The sequence below is a fragment of the Monomorium pharaonis genome, chromosome 3 (genome assembly GCF_013373865.1).
Source record: "Monomorium pharaonis isolate MP-MQ-018 chromosome 3, ASM1337386v2, whole genome shotgun sequence".
Taxonomy (NCBI): Eukaryota; Metazoa; Arthropoda; class Insecta; order Hymenoptera; family Formicidae; genus Monomorium; species Monomorium pharaonis.
This window is the reverse complement of record NC_050469.1, coordinates 31,479,385-31,496,271: the sequence shown is the minus strand read 5'-3', so window position 1 is coordinate 31,496,271 and position 16,887 is coordinate 31,479,385. Positions and strand designations below refer to the sequence as shown.

Here is a 16,887-nt window from a genome sequence, read left to right as displayed (position 1 = left end):
TAATTGAGTTCGTTCAAATCAATCTTCAATTAAATCAAGTAAATTATATTTATTTATATTAATCTGTAATTAAACAATTGTCGATTAAATTTGCTTGAATTATTTGTTAATTAAACATTCTTCAATTAAATACTTTTAGATTAAATCTATTTAAATTAATCGTTATTGAAAGAAATTTAATTATTATACTGAAATTAATGATTAATTGAAATGTCTTCGATTAAATTTGTTCGAATCATTCATGAATTGAAAGAATTTTAATTAAATTTGCTTAAATTATTATTAATTAAATACAATTATAACAATTGGGAAAAATTAATTACTCACAACCCTGATAACTGATAACTATAATTTTCTTAATTAAAACAACTATAATTGTATTATATTTGGGATTAAAATTGACCATGAATTATAGTTAAGTTAATTGCACCCATTTCTTTCTCTCAGTGCGACGTTTAATCTTTAATTAGTTTAATTGAATCCAATTATTATTAAATTTTGCTTGACTTCTAGGTTAATTGATAAATTAATTTTGTTATATTTTAATTTTTTTAAGTTATTTAATTTAAACTGAAAATAAATTACAACGAAATAGGAAGTATAAATTTTTGGTACAATGTGAGTTATCTAATTAATAGCGCACTAATTAATGTTACGCCGGCGAACTTTTCAACGATGCAAACGGTACGATGCAAAGAGTTTCGCTTAAAAGTTAGATTTGCAGAAAGATTAACTACAGAATAGCGCTTCCTTTGCAAATGTAGTTTAATAAATTTCTTAAAAGCTCACACGAAAAGTTTCACGGGAAGGAAGCGCGCTATAGAAGGGGTTCAGCAAAGCTGTCGTCGCACGGCTATTGGTCTTACGCGAAGAAGTTCAAGTGCGCTCCCGGAATTGTCTTTCCAACTTGAGAACCTCCGATAATTCGCTCGATTTTATGGCAATTAGACTTCGTTGAGCATGAAACGCCTCAAGAGCTTCTTTTCGACATTCGAAGCATCTTTTCGCGTCTGTTTATAAGACGTACACTGAGAAACAAAATTGTTGCGATATAATTTGATTACAATTATAATTATTTTTAATCCCAACCATACATATTTTTATAGTTGTTTTAACTAAGCAAATTATAGTTATTAATTATTATTATTACTACTAAATAGTAAGCAAAAATGTTTAAAAAAATGTTATATTTATTATAATTGTAATTTTCATAAAAATGTTTATCTTATTTTTACCAGCTATATCTTGACACTTTATTAATACTTAAAATTGTTATAATTTATGCTAAAATTTGTTCATAAGTGATAGAACAATAAACATAAAATTATTTTTATTACTCAAATTATAACAGAAATAAAAATAACCATAATTTATTTTATTATGGAATTATAATCGCAAATTCGAAACTCAGTGGATCAAGAGTTTGCGTTCTAGATTTAGATCTAGAGATTCTTGTTTATCTGAAAAGTATCTCCCGGTAAAGTTGAAGCCTGTCAGTCCTTGAAGTTTTTACCGCCACGAAGACAACGAAAGGGCGAGAGATGTGAATAAACGAGGGCTGCAGATAACTGCGGAAAACCGCGTGCGTTCGCACAGACTGCAGTTTGCTAATTGGAGATGTCATTGCCGGTGCTCCAATTAGTTTTCGTCATTGTTGTACATACGTAACCGAAAATTATGCGCACCTCGTTAACTCACATAAATTTTGACCCCGTAATATATCGGTGTGAATTTAACTGGTGGTAATCAATGGCAAATAACTTCGATACGTTCGCCAGAATACGGCGGATCGTGCTTACCTTGGATTGGCGATTCAATCCGCTGAACTTAGTATTCTTCGATTCTCGGCATGAAAAATGTAAAAATCTTACTTGAGCTCGTCTTGATTTCTGCACGCGAGCATGAAATCCTTCGTGCGTTTTCATAGTATGCGTTCTCCGTCATATATAATATACGTATGCTACTTCCAATGTACAATAATAATATTTGAGGCGTGGAAATCTACCGGCTATAATTGGTTCGCCGCTTTTAATTAAAGCGATTAGTCGCGAGAGAGGGATCAGATTACCTTGAATTAATTTAGCACGAGCACTTTCCGAGTTAACGTAAGTCTTTGTTATCGCAGTATATCATACTTGTGTGTTATCAAAATGTTCTTTTTCGTTTGTATGGTACTCGATGTCTCACTGGTTAAAATAGATTTATTAAGTAAACGGAATTATTTTCAGTTTTCAATTTTCGAAGACAATAACACAGAATGTTCACCAGTTACTGAGAGAAACCTGGAATTTTTAGGAATTGTTTTATGCTAAAATCGTAGATTTTTAGAATATTATCAATATTCAAAAAATTTTTCAAATTTTATCTTTAAATTAAAATTTGAAATTTCTTTTCTGATAAAATTATTTATTTGCAAATGATATTTTTAATGTCGCAAAATGTTGACAATTGATTAGTAATAAATACAGTATGCATCTACGTACGTTTATGTACATTCTCGCATGTTTTATAAATTTTATTATATAAAAAAATCATTAATGTAGGTACAGGTAGATCAATACATTGTTTCAAAATATCATCGTATTTAATCATATTTCGAATTTCTGGTGAGATCCGTGTATTATATACAGATGATATGCTATTTAGTCTGAATTATTTATTTTTAATACCTTCTTAAATTTAATGTTTAAAATTCAAGGCTATTTTTTGTGATTACATAATTAAGAAACATTTTTAGAATTAATGAAATAAAATACTTATTTCTAAAGTTATATTTCAAAGTTATATTTAAAAAATACTTCAATCTTACCTAAAATTTTAAATAAACTTCCTAGAAAAGTCCGGAATTCTGAAGAAACTTTTTTACAAAATTTGAGTAAATATCCTATATCATTACTTATTGCTTTCGCTATTAAAGCCGCACGTTAATAAAATATCTTCTTCCTGGAACTCAGCCTCACCGAAAAATTAATTCATGAATTTAACAAGGTTTAATTTTTTTACTCTATAATATATAAAGAAAATTATTGTTATTTATATACTGTGTAGGGAGAGCATGTTATTAAAATTATTTTTCAAATTCAACACTTTATCGATATTGTTCTAAATCGGTTATAAGATAAACAAAATTAAACGTTAAAGTCAAAAAATTTTACGAATCGCAATATAAACAGAATTATTATGAATTATAAATAAATGCTGTGCTATAAATGTTTGCTCATTAGAAGTCCTATCAAAGTCTCTCGCTAATATTTATTGGACACACAGGAAAATATTAACAGAGAAAAGCAATTTACTTTTTTTTTTTCTAATTAGTGCAGTTATCTATAGAAGAATATTTTCTTGATAATTGTTTTAAAATATTTCTCACAAATTTTTAGAAAACTAATTTTTATATATTAAAAAAAAGAATTTATTAATTTTAAAGAATATTGAATTGTAGCGAAGAGAAAAGTCAGAATAATAAGCAAACTAAATTTTTGTTTTAATTAAACTTTGTTTTAATTAAAAATTCTTCATTGAAGTATTAAATATACATTATTAAAATTCAGAAGACCTATATTTAAAATTAATACTTATGAACTTATGATAGATTTGTATTATGAAATATTTGAAAGTAAGTAATACTCAATTTAAGTATATGTATATTTCTGTGTTTAGGGCAAGTAAAGAAGTTTGTCTTAAGAAATAAATATTACTTGTTTTATAAAGTAAATAATGAGTAAAATATTTTAAAACTATATTTTCAAGAAAATATTTTCTGCAAAGATTGAAAGCAATACTTAAAAAAAAAATCTAAAACTTGAGTAATCACTTTTCTTAGTAATCACTTTCTTACTAACACGAGAATGACAGTTTTTTGTGTGCGGGGCGTTCAGGAATCTCGAATTTTCTTGTACAAATGAGATTGTATTTAACGGAAAATAATTCGTCGGTGACACTTCGGGTTTTGCGTGATTGCGCGTATATAGACTAAAGAAAACGCATTGAAGACACGTGACATACGTATACGCTGTATATGGTCTACAGTCGCTATATATAGAGTCGTGGGTGGTTTTCGCCGACGTGTGTGCGCCTGGGTGTGGGTTCGCCCTCTCGGCTACGCGAAACCACGTCGGTCTTTTTTTCCCCCGTTTCTCGTATCGAACGCTCCTCTCGTATCGAGCTCGACGCTCGCAACCCGCGGTCGAAGTCGTATCGTCACGGGATAATGCATACTCCGAGGAACAAACGCTCGCGAACGAAAAGGGCTGTGTAAATGGCATCAACAACTACGGCGATGTTGCAATTGAGGGCTCGTAATAAATATCGATCCTAAATTGCAAAGTGTAACGTGAAGGTCAAACGGCAAGTTGAAATGCAAACCGCGCTACTGTCGGATTATGCTATACATTACTGCGAATGCTTGTCGAAGAAGATTCACGGGATTCGAAAATACGCCAATGCGTAAACATGCTTTTGTAATCGATTAAAACTGCAGGGAGCAACTCGTCTTTTCTGCTTTCCAAGATTTAATCGAGGGAAAAGAAATCTTTCTCTCACGTGCGAATTTGAATAAATCGTTTGAATCATTTTTATTTACTTCTTTTTTATGAAAAGACGTTTTTTCTTTCTTTCTGTAATCTTATTTTTTGTAAAAATGTATAGATGTGGAAATAAACATGCGAATCATTATAAAAGTTTAATAATGCTTAATGAGAGTTTGTTAATGTCTTTTAATATTGTTTTTTTTTACACAGAATATATAACCTTATCTCTCTCTGGAAATAATACTGTATTTTACAATTTCGGATTATCAAAATAAATTAATGTAAACGCCAAAAATATTATTGTTTTTCTAAAGCGACTTATTTTTGATGTTACACAAGTTTCCCATTAAATTGATGAGGGCACTTAATTGATTTCGGGATGATGTTACTGATATACATGGTTCAATTATTATGTCATTTTGTCATTATTCAGCAACTGAAAGTCACATTTGTGAACACTATTCGTTTTACTCTCATTTCGGATTATAAAATGAATAGTTTCAGGTTAATCTCTTTTTTTAAATTTTTTTAAATTTTAGTTACTAATACACATAGAAAAATATCAATTCTAAGAAAAATTTTTACGCTTTTAAATGTACCTTTCTTCCTTTACATAATGGTTATCTTTAACACAGAATATTTTCTTGACAATAGTGTTAAAATATACTTATAATAAAAAATGTTAGAAAAACTTATTATATAACGTATTACTATTCAGGAAAAAAAAATTCATGCTTTTTCGAAGAATATTATAAATTTTTATCGAAGAAAGGTCAGACTAATAAGATATTTGATAATGATAATAATCAAGCATAGATGATATTTAACTTTGATGAAATAATTTTTATTAAATGTTTGGTTAATATAACTAAATATGTATTTAATAAGATTTAGTAACCGTTTAGAAACCGATGCTTACTATTATTATATTTGATTGCTATTAATATAATTACTAAAGATTAATAAATATTTAGTTAGATTAATTCAACATTTAATTGAAATCATTAAAAGTTTCATTAAAAGTTAATTATTATTAACTCTTTCAGTGTATCATAAGGGCATGCACCATGTAAGCATCAAATTTATTCAAAATATATTGTGTTCATATTAAATATTTTAAATAAGAATTTATTTAATTTGAGTAATTTACTTTTTTTTAAATGTATTTTTTATTTATAATGTATTTTCTGCGTACACTGCTAGAAAAATATATGATATTTGTATACTGAGAGAAAAAAATATTAGATTCAAATAAATATTTCTTTGAATAGTGCTAATAACATACTTTATAGAAAATCAATAATATTTATTTAAAACAAGTAATAGTCTTCTATAATTTAAAAAATATTACTTGTTTGAAATAAATATTATTGATTTTCTATAAAATATGTTATTAGCACTATTCAAAAAAATATTTATTTGAATCTAGAATTTTTTTCTCTCAGTGTAGTAAGGCAGAAATTTTTATCGTCGACTCGCTGGCCGAGTAGCATTATTCACGATAAGGTTGACGGCGAATGATACCTGTATCTTCCATTGCTTCAGATATACAAATTAACTTTGTTAACCTACTGTCATCTTTATTGCTAATGACGTTTTGCGGTGATTAGAACCGACACGTGTTATCGTGAGGTAAGCACGCCAGTTGCGCTTTTTCGTTTGCTGTCACGACATTAAACGTCACCTGGACCGAGGCAGTGCAAAATTTTATACACTGATAGAAAAATATATGATATTTGCAACTATAATTGCATAGTATAATAATTATAGTCGGGAATATAACTTTTATAGTAACTATTACAATAATATTTTTAATAATTATATACTTATACGAAAAAATGGTACTATAAGTTATACAGCTTTAAAATATAACATTATGGTTACCAGTACTAATATTATATTAATAATTACTATAAAAAATGATATTCCTAATTAATTATTTCACTATGCAATTATTGTCACAAATACAACACATTTTTTTATCAGTGTACGCGCGAAAATTAGCACCGTGACCGAGAATGCAGCCACACATTTATTAGTGTTGTTTGATGATTCTTGAGGCCCGATGACTCGTCGCGAGACGTGCACCAGCATATCATTTTGTAATCTCGCGATTGTTGTCGACGACCGGTATTGTGTATATCATACGTTCGCGAGGAAATAACTTGAGATCCTTTGATGGTGGAAGCGAGGGAGACGCGGGAAACCGTATGTAACCATTTGCCGTGCGATGATGTACGCGTTCGTGATAGCAGCGGTGGTTAATAATTATTTATCAGCGGTATGGCGAGGAGGTGAGTGAGGCGCACGTTACTTCGCCATCAGTATTCCCGGCCGCTTTTATCTACTCGCGCAGATTAACGCGAGCGATAGCCGCTTGCGAACTTTTTCAACAATCGAATTAAACGAGAGACGATCGAACGCCAGTCATTGCCTGGTATCGATCGTAACGCCGACGGCGATCTTATTAGCTCGCGTACGGCGAAGTTAAGGTGTGGGGACGTGCGAGAAATTGTCCGAGAAATTGTTTACGTTCGATTGAAGCGTAATTAAACGAAACAAGTGGTGATGTACAGTGTTTTGTCCTCCCTCCGAATATATTAATAGCGGTTGCCTCGAGCGTGTGACCCTCGTGGCTTTTACGTGGGCAGTGGTTCATCAGGATGATGATGAAAAACGCGCCCACTTAACACGTTATTCTCCGGTTTCGTTATCTGATCGCATCGCCTAATTCGAACGTTGTTTTAAAGCTGGATATCTTTTCGCTCACGAAACGCTCCTATCAATCTTAATCACGCGTACTATACCGAGAAAAAAATGTGATGTTTGCGGCTATACATAATTGCATAGTAAAATTATTATAGTCAGGAACATTCATGGTAATTATTACGATAATATTTGTAATAACTATGTTTATAGTGTTTGTTTTATAGCTCAACTTATTATATTAAAATTTCTATTTTAATTATTGCAACCATAAGTTATGTAAATCAGTATTGATTATGAGAATCCTAATATAGTTTAAACAAACTAGAGTTTATAGTATTATTGAATAACCATAAAAATATGGTTGAGTCCAAAAATGACTATAAATTATAGTGATATGAAATTATATGGTCATTGCAACTATTTTTTTGTCTTTCGGTGTATTTAACATTCTACATACTATATTGTTTTCAGTTCAACACACATGTAGTGTCACATCAAGCCAATATCAATTTTCCTAATACAATATAATTTATTAAATCAAAAATATATAATTATGCACGCTATTAAAAACAACTGTGTTAAAAAATGTTAAACAAATTTTGAAACATTTCGACTATACATAGTCCTCTTCAGTCGTGCCAAATTACCAATATTTATGAACTTAAACATGAGTAAAATATTTGTTTGCGTTATTTTACTCATGTTTAAGTATTCATAAATATTGGTAATTTGGCACAACTGAAGAGGACTATGTATAGTCGAAACATTTCGAAATTTGTTTATACGTAACATTTTTTAACACAGTTATTTTTAATAGCGTTTATAATTATATATTTTTAATTTAATATATCGTATTAGGAAAATTGGTATTGGCTTGATATATTGACCTGTTTATCTTATTATTTTTGTAAAATCAAGGTACATAATTGAGTAAACTATTTTATGCTTATTACAACTAATATTTTAGCTTCAACAATTAGAAAAGTAGTTACACATTGAAATGTGTTTGTATAGTTTTTTACTTTTATAATTGCTATTTTTTTTTTGCTGAATGTCTGCTACACTGAAAATATTATTGTCGAATAAGCAATATATAGATCTGATAATTGAATCGGAGAGCAGCTACAAAATACACATAACAATTAAACATGTTAGCATGTTACATATTGTGTTTTAATAATTCATTTATTTACCGGCAAAGCCGGCAGATGATGCTGTTAATTAAAAAGCGCAGTGCGAAATCGGTTTAAATTATTTTTAAACAATCAGTTCAAATTGCACATCACGTCTCAAATTTAAAAATAATTTTTTTTTCGAGCTTCTCGGACGGACAACGTTCACCCCGCAAACGTCATTCGCACCGCGCCCTTCAATTTCATTTGATACGTCGTTGACACCGTGACAGACATCAATTTGCCAAGTAAGAGAGACCGACCTTTTTCTCAATGTACAACAACGGGGTCCGACTGGTCTGGTCGATCGCGTGCTCGTCCACTGAGCACCTGCGGTACCGTTTTTCCTGGCGATCGATGATAATCCTGGCCGGCATCCATCCGTCCGTCCTTTCGCATCTAGAGACCACCGCGACGGCGACGGTGGACGACGTCGCGCACGGTGAAGCCGGGCACGCACGTCAACGACGACGACGACGACGACGGTCCCGTTGTTCGCATCGGGCGTCCGGGGCGAATCTCCCCAGTCCGTTCTTAGTACCGTTTCGACGGAGACTATCGGCGGCGGCGGCGGCGGTCATGGCACGCGCGTTGCTTGGCTACGCCACGCGATTCGCGGCCAGGCACGGTATTTAGGTATAGTTCACGTGTGCTGGAGGCACGAGCAGCAACGACGCCGTCGCCGTCGCCGCCGCGCTGTCGCTCCCACCTCCCATCCTCGTCCCGTCGACTTCGTTGTCCCTGTCGCGTCATTCTCCCTTGACCCACCCTCTCTCGACTTGTACAACCTGCACTCTCACTGCCGCCTCTCCCTCGCCACCCTCGCTGTTCGCGAAGTGTGTGTGTGAGAGAGAGAGAGAGAGAGAGAGAGGGAGAGAGAGGAGACAGAAGGAGAAGGAGAGATAGGAAGAGAGGGCTTTACAGCACCTTCGTACCAGCGCGGCGGTAATGTTGAACCACCCGCTCGCCTAATCGCACGAGGGTGAATTTCGGCCAGCTGGCTGCCGCGCAACGTGGTTTGGTGCCTGATCGCCAGTCTCTCGCCGCGGCCCGATGACGCCACATAGGTATCACGACGGTATAGTATTTTATCTAGGCGAAGTGTGTCGTGCGCGTGAGGTTTAATCGGACCTCCGCGGAATTGGCCGCCTTCTCGATGTGGAAATTGATGAGTCCGTATGTGGGGTATATGCGTCGTTAGTCGTTCTTTGCGTCGTCGATCAACTCCACCTCCACCTCCTCTCATGTTTGCGAACAACAAAGTTCGTAACGTGAGAAGAAATCGAATTGCAGAGAATTAAAATTGCGTTTCCGCCGATGCAACTCTCCGATCAGTAACTAATACAGTTTAGAAATATACATTGGTAGAAAAATATGTGGTATTTGTGACTATAATTGCATAGTAAAATAATATATTATATAATAAATTATAGTCATATTATTTTTATATAAGTATATAGTCACAAATACAATACGTTTTTCTATTAGTGTAGAATTAAACATCGTTTATATTAGTTTATGAACTATCATGGTTATTATTAATATAATTTCTACACTGCAAAAAAATGTGTGATATTTATGACGATAATTACTTAGTAAAACAATTACAGTCATAAATATCATTTTATGGTAATTATTACTCATTTAATAATATTGGTAATAATAATCATATAATGATACTTATAATAATTTTTTTGTTAATTATTATATATATTAAAATTTCTTACTATATTAAAATTTCCATTTTAGTTATAGCATATCATAAGTTACACATATCAATATTGGTGATTATGAGAATTTTAATATAGTTTTTACAAACTATAATATATATATTTATGAATAACTATAGGGTAAATTAAGGTATGATGGCCATACGAAGAGGATGGCTATAATTTCTCTAATAATTGCTAAATAATGTATTCTTTTAATTATTTTTAAAGGTAATCGATATTTACATTAGCTTATGTCCGTACTACTTGACATAACAATATTGTGGACATTATATCACCTTTTTACTTTTGACTGTTGCAAAGTTTTTTATGTGTTTATTAAAAACTCCAACAACGTCGAATAAATTACAATTAAATTGTCACAATTAACGTTAGACACCTAACAAAGATGTGTAAATTGTAATGTGTGATTACACCTTTTATTTCTTTTTTGTCTTTTTAATGTCGATAGGGTTATATGCTTTAAGCTTCAGTAATATACCAAAGTAATATACCAAACGCTATGAAAAAAATAATAAAAATAAAAGTATGTTTTCTCATTTAAAAAAACTATGGCTTTGATATGGCCCGAGTTTACCTTAAAAATATAGTTGGATTAAAAAATGTCTATATTATAGTGATATGATATTATGGTTACTGCAATTATTTTTTTCTCTTGAATTTTTCTCTCGTTTTCCAGATAATATTTTAAATAAAGTACAGTTTTTACTGTTTTATTTTTTTTTTTTAATACTGTGCAGCTGATACTCGCTATTTTGATTTTGTTTGGAGACTTGTTTAATATTCTAATATCTAAATAGCTGCTTTCAATCTTTATGTCACTCAGCGTTTAATTGTATATCGTACTACAAACTATATTTGGGACGATAACAGTTAATAATCTAGAGAAGCACATAGCACGGTATATGCACATCAGTCTGCGTTTCTTTTTTTCGTGTACGAGTTACACGATCAATTTCCCGATCTAGTATTCTCGTACGGAATTATCGAATAATCCGCCGCTGCCTGCAATCGATTTTGTGTACTGTTCTATTTCGCATAGCCGCCTCGACTTCGTGCATGAATGTCATTAGAGCTGCCTAAATGCAAAACACGTCGGGTATGCACGAGGAATGAAAAATAGCGGTGCACGAAAATCCTACGGTCGGTCGGTGTTTCTTTTCCCACAGCTGCCATAACTCGACGTTAGCGGTCTTGATTACAGTGGAATAAATTAGCATGGGATATCATGATTCATTTTTATGTCATTCGGATCGAAACCCAAAGTGCCTATTCTCAGAGTTAAGCGGTAAGAGAGGTGCCAAGTGTTGTTTGCGTAGTAATCAGAACGCACGCTTCGTCTAGACTGCGGAACATTTTGAGAGGCGGACGAGCTAAGCTTAGACCTCACCTAGGCATCCAAGGTGTATTTTTGGGCAATTCGACAGGTGGCCCTTAGACTCGCCGCAATAAGTAGCGACACTCGCGTACCTCTTTACGACGTGACGAGAGTGAGGTCAGAATAAACGTTCGGTCATCTAAAAAAACGTAGTGTCCTCAATTGTTTTTTTTTTTTTTTTTTTTTTTTTTATATTGAACCGCTCATCTTTCTAGAATAACGGTACCAACAACTGATTCTCTTGTCAATGAGAATTTTATTTATCAAATTGCGTACATTTAATTTATTGTTTGCATAAGGTGACGGTCCAAATTGTGAGTCACTTAAAGTTAAAGAAATCATTAATTCATATACATTTAATAATTAAATATTTAAAAAGCATGTTATCAATGTAACATTAATGTAAGCAGTGTAAATATTATAATTTCTAAGAAAAATGATATATTTAATAAACTTATTGTGAATTTTGAAAACAATATTATAACAATATTTATATAAACTCCAATTATTGAATGGTATAATTAAAGATACGTTAATGTACGTTTTTAATTCTTTTGTACCTAATTTGACATATAAGTCTCGATTTTTTAAAAACTTATATCTTACAAGAATAAAGATATAACTTCCTTCTCTTTTTAAAGATAAAGATAGGACCCTTCACAAAAAGAATCAATATCCTTGTGAGTATTCATATCTGTAAATGTGTATCTCATCAAATAAAATAGAATAAAAGTGAAATACACATATAACTTCTACAAAAATTAAGCGAATTTTTTTCTATACTTATTTTGAAATTGTTAACGACTGTATGGGTCAATTGTTCAAACTTTTTGATAAACTTAGCTCTCAGGTAAGCATTTTTTTCTAAATAAATGAAGATAGACACATATTTACTTGGTAGGTAAGTTTATCAGGAAATTGAAATAACTGGCCTTATAAAAAAATTTAATATGGTGAATTTAAAATATTTAATTTTCTTGTATTTATATGTAAATTGATATATATGTATAGGTTTTTGAAGCGTTAATGACAAATCTGCAAAAAAATTTTAAACGGTAAAACCAATGTAGCAAACTAAAATGTTAAATTTTATTGGATTGTTAAATAGAAATTACTTTTAATTTATTATTTTGAATTAAAAAATTTTGACTATACATAGATCTTTAATTTAGCTACTAAAACACGTTTAATAAGCCATGAATTAAATGCTAATTAATTCTAGAAAAAAGTAAAGCACGATGTGGATAATGTATGTTATTAATTACATGTTTAAATACAAATTACTAAGAATATATCACAAGTTCAAGAAGTTATTAAAGAGATATTTAGAGAGAGAGTTTGTTAAAGGTGTGTAGCATTCTATTTTTCTTCTTCGATATTATTTGCGATTGGGAAAGTGATTTCTTATTACAATAATTATTACAATAAAAATTCTAGAATGTAAAACATTTTTGTAATTTTTTAAATATATGTAAATTACTTAATTTTGCAAATTTGATCCATAATTAAGATTTAGAATTGGGATCATTATTTTATTGTAAGTAAGTAAAGGTTTAAATTTATTTGCAAACTACAGTAATTAAATAAAATCCGTTAATGCGATTTAATTCGATCTGTCGCCTGAAATATCACGAGATATTTTGCGTTTTACGGGTATTTTCCTCGCCGTATTTACATTGGCGTTAAACCGAACTGTATCTGCCCGGATGCATCTCGACAGATCGGATCGCGAGGGATGAAGATTTTCTCGGTTTTCCGACGGAAGTGTCATGTAATATCGTATAGACGACCGACGTGCCTGGCAAAGGTCCATAAATCCTCGTGCGATCATAAAGCGGAAGGGCAGGTGCTTTTACGCGCGTGCATTTACGTTCGAAAACACTTTCGCCACGGATTTCTCCTCGTTTTCCCCGATGTCGGCCCGATGAAAGGAAGAAGGACGGTGGAACAACCGTGTTTCCCTCGCGCCGGGAGAATCGCCGGAAGCACGTGGGAAACGTTTCCTTTCGGTCGTCCGCTGTCTAATCTCGAAATATATACGTGCCGTGTCTTTATGCGAACGTGCGTTCCACGTAAATCACGTCCTTATCTCTCGCGTGTCATTATTTAGGGAGAGATCCCCCCTCGGTAGGAACGCATTACATTTTACATTTTATTGTTGCGCGTTTAGTAAATGTGCGACCGCGTCTTATCTTCGTGTCACAATCTAAGGAGGAAGTGCCAAAAGATAAAGTGTAAAAGATACGAACCTTAAATGGAGGTGAGAACACGTGCCTGTGACTTACCTACATTTAAATGTCGGACGACTTTTATCCCATGTCAAACTTTTTCGACTCGGTCGCACTTAGCATTGAAAGTAACGAATTTATTGCTAATGTGTTCACCACTGATTTATGACATTGCGAAATATAAAAAGTGAACATCTTATTGTTAGTCCGATTAAAATAGAGTGCTCTAAAATCATATTTAATTTGTTAAAATTTTAGCGTGAAAATATAAAATTATAAAATTGAATTGTGGTTTGGTTCAAAAGATTTCTTTAATCGTGAACATTGTTAGTACTGAGCACTTTCAAAAATAACTTTACGTGACTAATCATGATAGAACTCATGTTTAAGTGCAATAGAAGACTTTTGTATAAAATTGTCCGACAAATCCAAAAGTTTGTACTCATACACATATTTTTATGTAAAATTTTAGCAGTTTATTTTCACTATTTTCACAGTATTTAAAATAGTGTTCAAAATAGTGCTACAACATAATTAATCCTCTGTCTGCACTGTTATTTTTAGGTACCTTCCACGTACGCGACTGTGTACGTCATTCACGTTAGAATAAATTTTCATTTTTACAAAAAAATTCATGCAAAAAGTTGTTATAATTTTTTATAAATTCACGTAGAAGGTTTACGGGTCGTGAATTATATAATCAGGTTTTTGGAATTGAAAATGGAGCCAATACTATGTATAACGTTGACAAACTATAATATTAGTAATCAGTGAATAACCTGAAAAATTTTTACGTAGCATTTTTCACAAAAATTAACACAATTTTTTATTTTTTGATTTGATTTCGTTATTTTAAATTCATTATTTTGAATTTTTAAATTAAAAATTTTAAATTTGTAATTAGTGACCTAAAAAATACTAGATTTCAAGAAAATCGATTAAATACGTACTTCGGTGCTAAAATAAACCCTTTAATTGAACTAAATAGCTTAATATTTATTAAAAATATGATTTTTTAAATTGGTGTTTATATGTATCACCAGATTCAAAAAAATTAAACGGTGCATTTTATTATGTATATTTAAATAATGTTACGAAAATTCAAAAATAATTAATATTTATATTGCAAATATAATGGCAATGTTTCTTGCATTTTTACTTAAAATTATTACTCAAAGTTTAATTTTTTTTTTAATATTTTGTAAAATTTTTTCACGAAATATTGACCAGATAGAAAAAATTCTTTACTTTAAATAAACATGTTATTAGTACTGTATTCAAATAATTTATTTACATCCAATAAGTAAATATTACTTTAATATAAAACTACTAATAACATATTTGTATCAACCGGTCTTTTCTTTCACTGCAAAATTGCAATGTTGCTGCAATACAGCTGTCTTATGTCATATAGAGAGGCAATAAGGCAATTGTCTATAATCTGCATGGATTTTTGTTTATTTGCAGACTCCTCAGAATGGTGGGTAGCATGCCCAGCGGATGGATGAGGAGGATTCTCCTCTTCCTCGTCCTGATGACCGGTGTCCTGCTGATCGCCATGTATGCTCACGCTCCGCCACTCGCATCGCTTCAGCCTTTCGCGACGCGACGGTAAGTAATCTTTTACCGCAGCGAGTTTGTTAGTAACCTTTCAAATGGATAGTCCGGCAAGTGAAACACGATCTTTTTTGTCAAGTAAAATAAAACCTGAAATTTTATAGATGTAATTGCTTAATATGCTTAAAAAAGCAACCGGTCTATCTGGACCTCGCTTTATCTTGTTGTTTCACTCTACTTTAATACGTTCCAATTTTTTCGAGGAGAAAGAGACCCTAAGAGAATTGTAAGGCAAGTCGTGCGAGAAGCGCAAAATCACCTTTTTTTTTCTTTTTAGTTTCTGTTTCTGTTAACACACAGCTAACGCAGTCTCGTTTGTCCGCGCTGTTTATTATTACTATTGATCCAACAGCGCCTCTTCTGATAATTTTCTTACACTGCATGTTTTTTGTTTTTTATTTTGAATTTATTTCGCAACGCAATGAACGAAGAAGACTAGAGGACTTGCAGCGTGGCTTGGTTAATTACCTGGTGGGTAATGAAACCACGATTGGACCCGGAGAACGGCTCTACGAGTATCTGGAAGGGCCTAGGTAACGGATAATTCCTAACTGGGAATTGGAATCGTATATTAAACAAAATATATCGCGTTATTACTACTTTTTTCATACCCTTCACTCGAATCGCTTCACCTCCGCATTGGTCTGATCCTCCCTGTTCGCGTGTGCTTGATTCGGGGAAAAAAGTAATTTTAAATAACCCACTCTTATTTTTACGGTGTTACAAACGTATCAAACGGCACTATACAATATTCACTGCAAATGTTACAAAAAAAGAAAATAAAAATTTAAAGTTTTACAGAATTAAAAGCTTGCGTTCTCTCTCTCCCCCTCTTCCTCTTCCTCTCCCTCTTCCTCTTCCTCTTTTTTTTATCTTCTCTTTCCCAATCTCTTCCGTTTTAAAATTTACAGAGGGATGAAAACCATGTTTGCATTGCAGAAAGAGTAATTCAAATCGTAAGTTTTGCGAAATGAAATCTGTAGTGATATGAATGAATTGTATACACCGAGAAGGAGTTGTTAATTTGACTGAATTTTTCAACTAAATTGAATTTCTTTAATTTAAGTATTTATGTATTCCAATCAAGTATATAAATACTTGAATTAAAGTTTAAGTATTTCGTATATTTAAGTTAAATGCATAGATACTTGAACTAAAGAAATTTAATTAAGTTGAAAAATTTAGTTAAATTGACAACATTTTTTAGTTTATTAAGGAGATTCTCCAGTCTTTTTTCCAAATATTTGGTTTTTAATACTTCGATGTTTTTCTCTCAATGTAAGTTGGAGAAGCTCCTTAAAGATTTCCTTCATATATACAGCGAAATTACTACTATCTGTAAATTTTTTTTGAAATTAGTCACGTGCCGTCTGATACAGCAATCGAACAATCTCTCAATTAATAAGGTGCTGACGTGCAACACGTCCGGGCCGCCTCGGTGAATTCCCGAATGTCCTGAATTTCGCATGGCAACTTTCGTGCACTCTCTTGGCTTGTACATCTCTCTCTCATCTCTATTTCGCG

General features: G+C 32.1%; 2 protein-coding genes across 13 annotated transcripts in view; one reads left to right on the top strand and one right to left on the bottom strand.

Annotated features, from left to right (window-relative positions):
- The window catches only part of LOC105830507, a 32,453-nt gene extending 23,429 nt beyond the window's left edge, over window positions 1–9,024 (bottom strand). For 2 of the 4 annotated variants that reach the window (XM_036283769.1, XM_036283771.1), the window contains exon 1: window positions 8,674–9,020. The gene's annotated coding sequence lies outside the window, so the exon portion shown is untranslated. Of the gene's footprint in view, window positions 1–1,799; window positions 2,724–8,673 lie in introns of those variants that run through there. The other 2 variants (XM_036283772.1, XM_036283770.1) reach the window with 2 other exon arrangements.
- LOC105834465 (probable beta-hexosaminidase fdl) overlaps window positions 1–16,887 on the top strand; it is a 68,795-nt gene that overhangs the window by 42,608 nt on the left and 9,300 nt on the right. For 4 of the 9 annotated variants that reach the window (XM_012676967.3, XM_036283768.1, XM_036283767.1 and 1 more), the window contains exons 3-4: window positions 15,214–15,357; window positions 15,795–15,896. In XM_012676967.3, the coding sequence (XP_012532421.1) occupies window positions 15,224–15,357; window positions 15,795–15,896 (236 nt within the window). In that variant the 5' untranslated portion in view covers window positions 15,214–15,223. Of the gene's footprint in view, window positions 1–5,905; window positions 6,824–9,360; window positions 9,489–15,213; window positions 15,358–15,794; window positions 15,897–16,887 lie in introns of those variants that run through there. The other 5 variants (XM_012676966.3, XM_028189132.2, XM_012676963.3 and 2 more) reach the window with 5 other exon arrangements.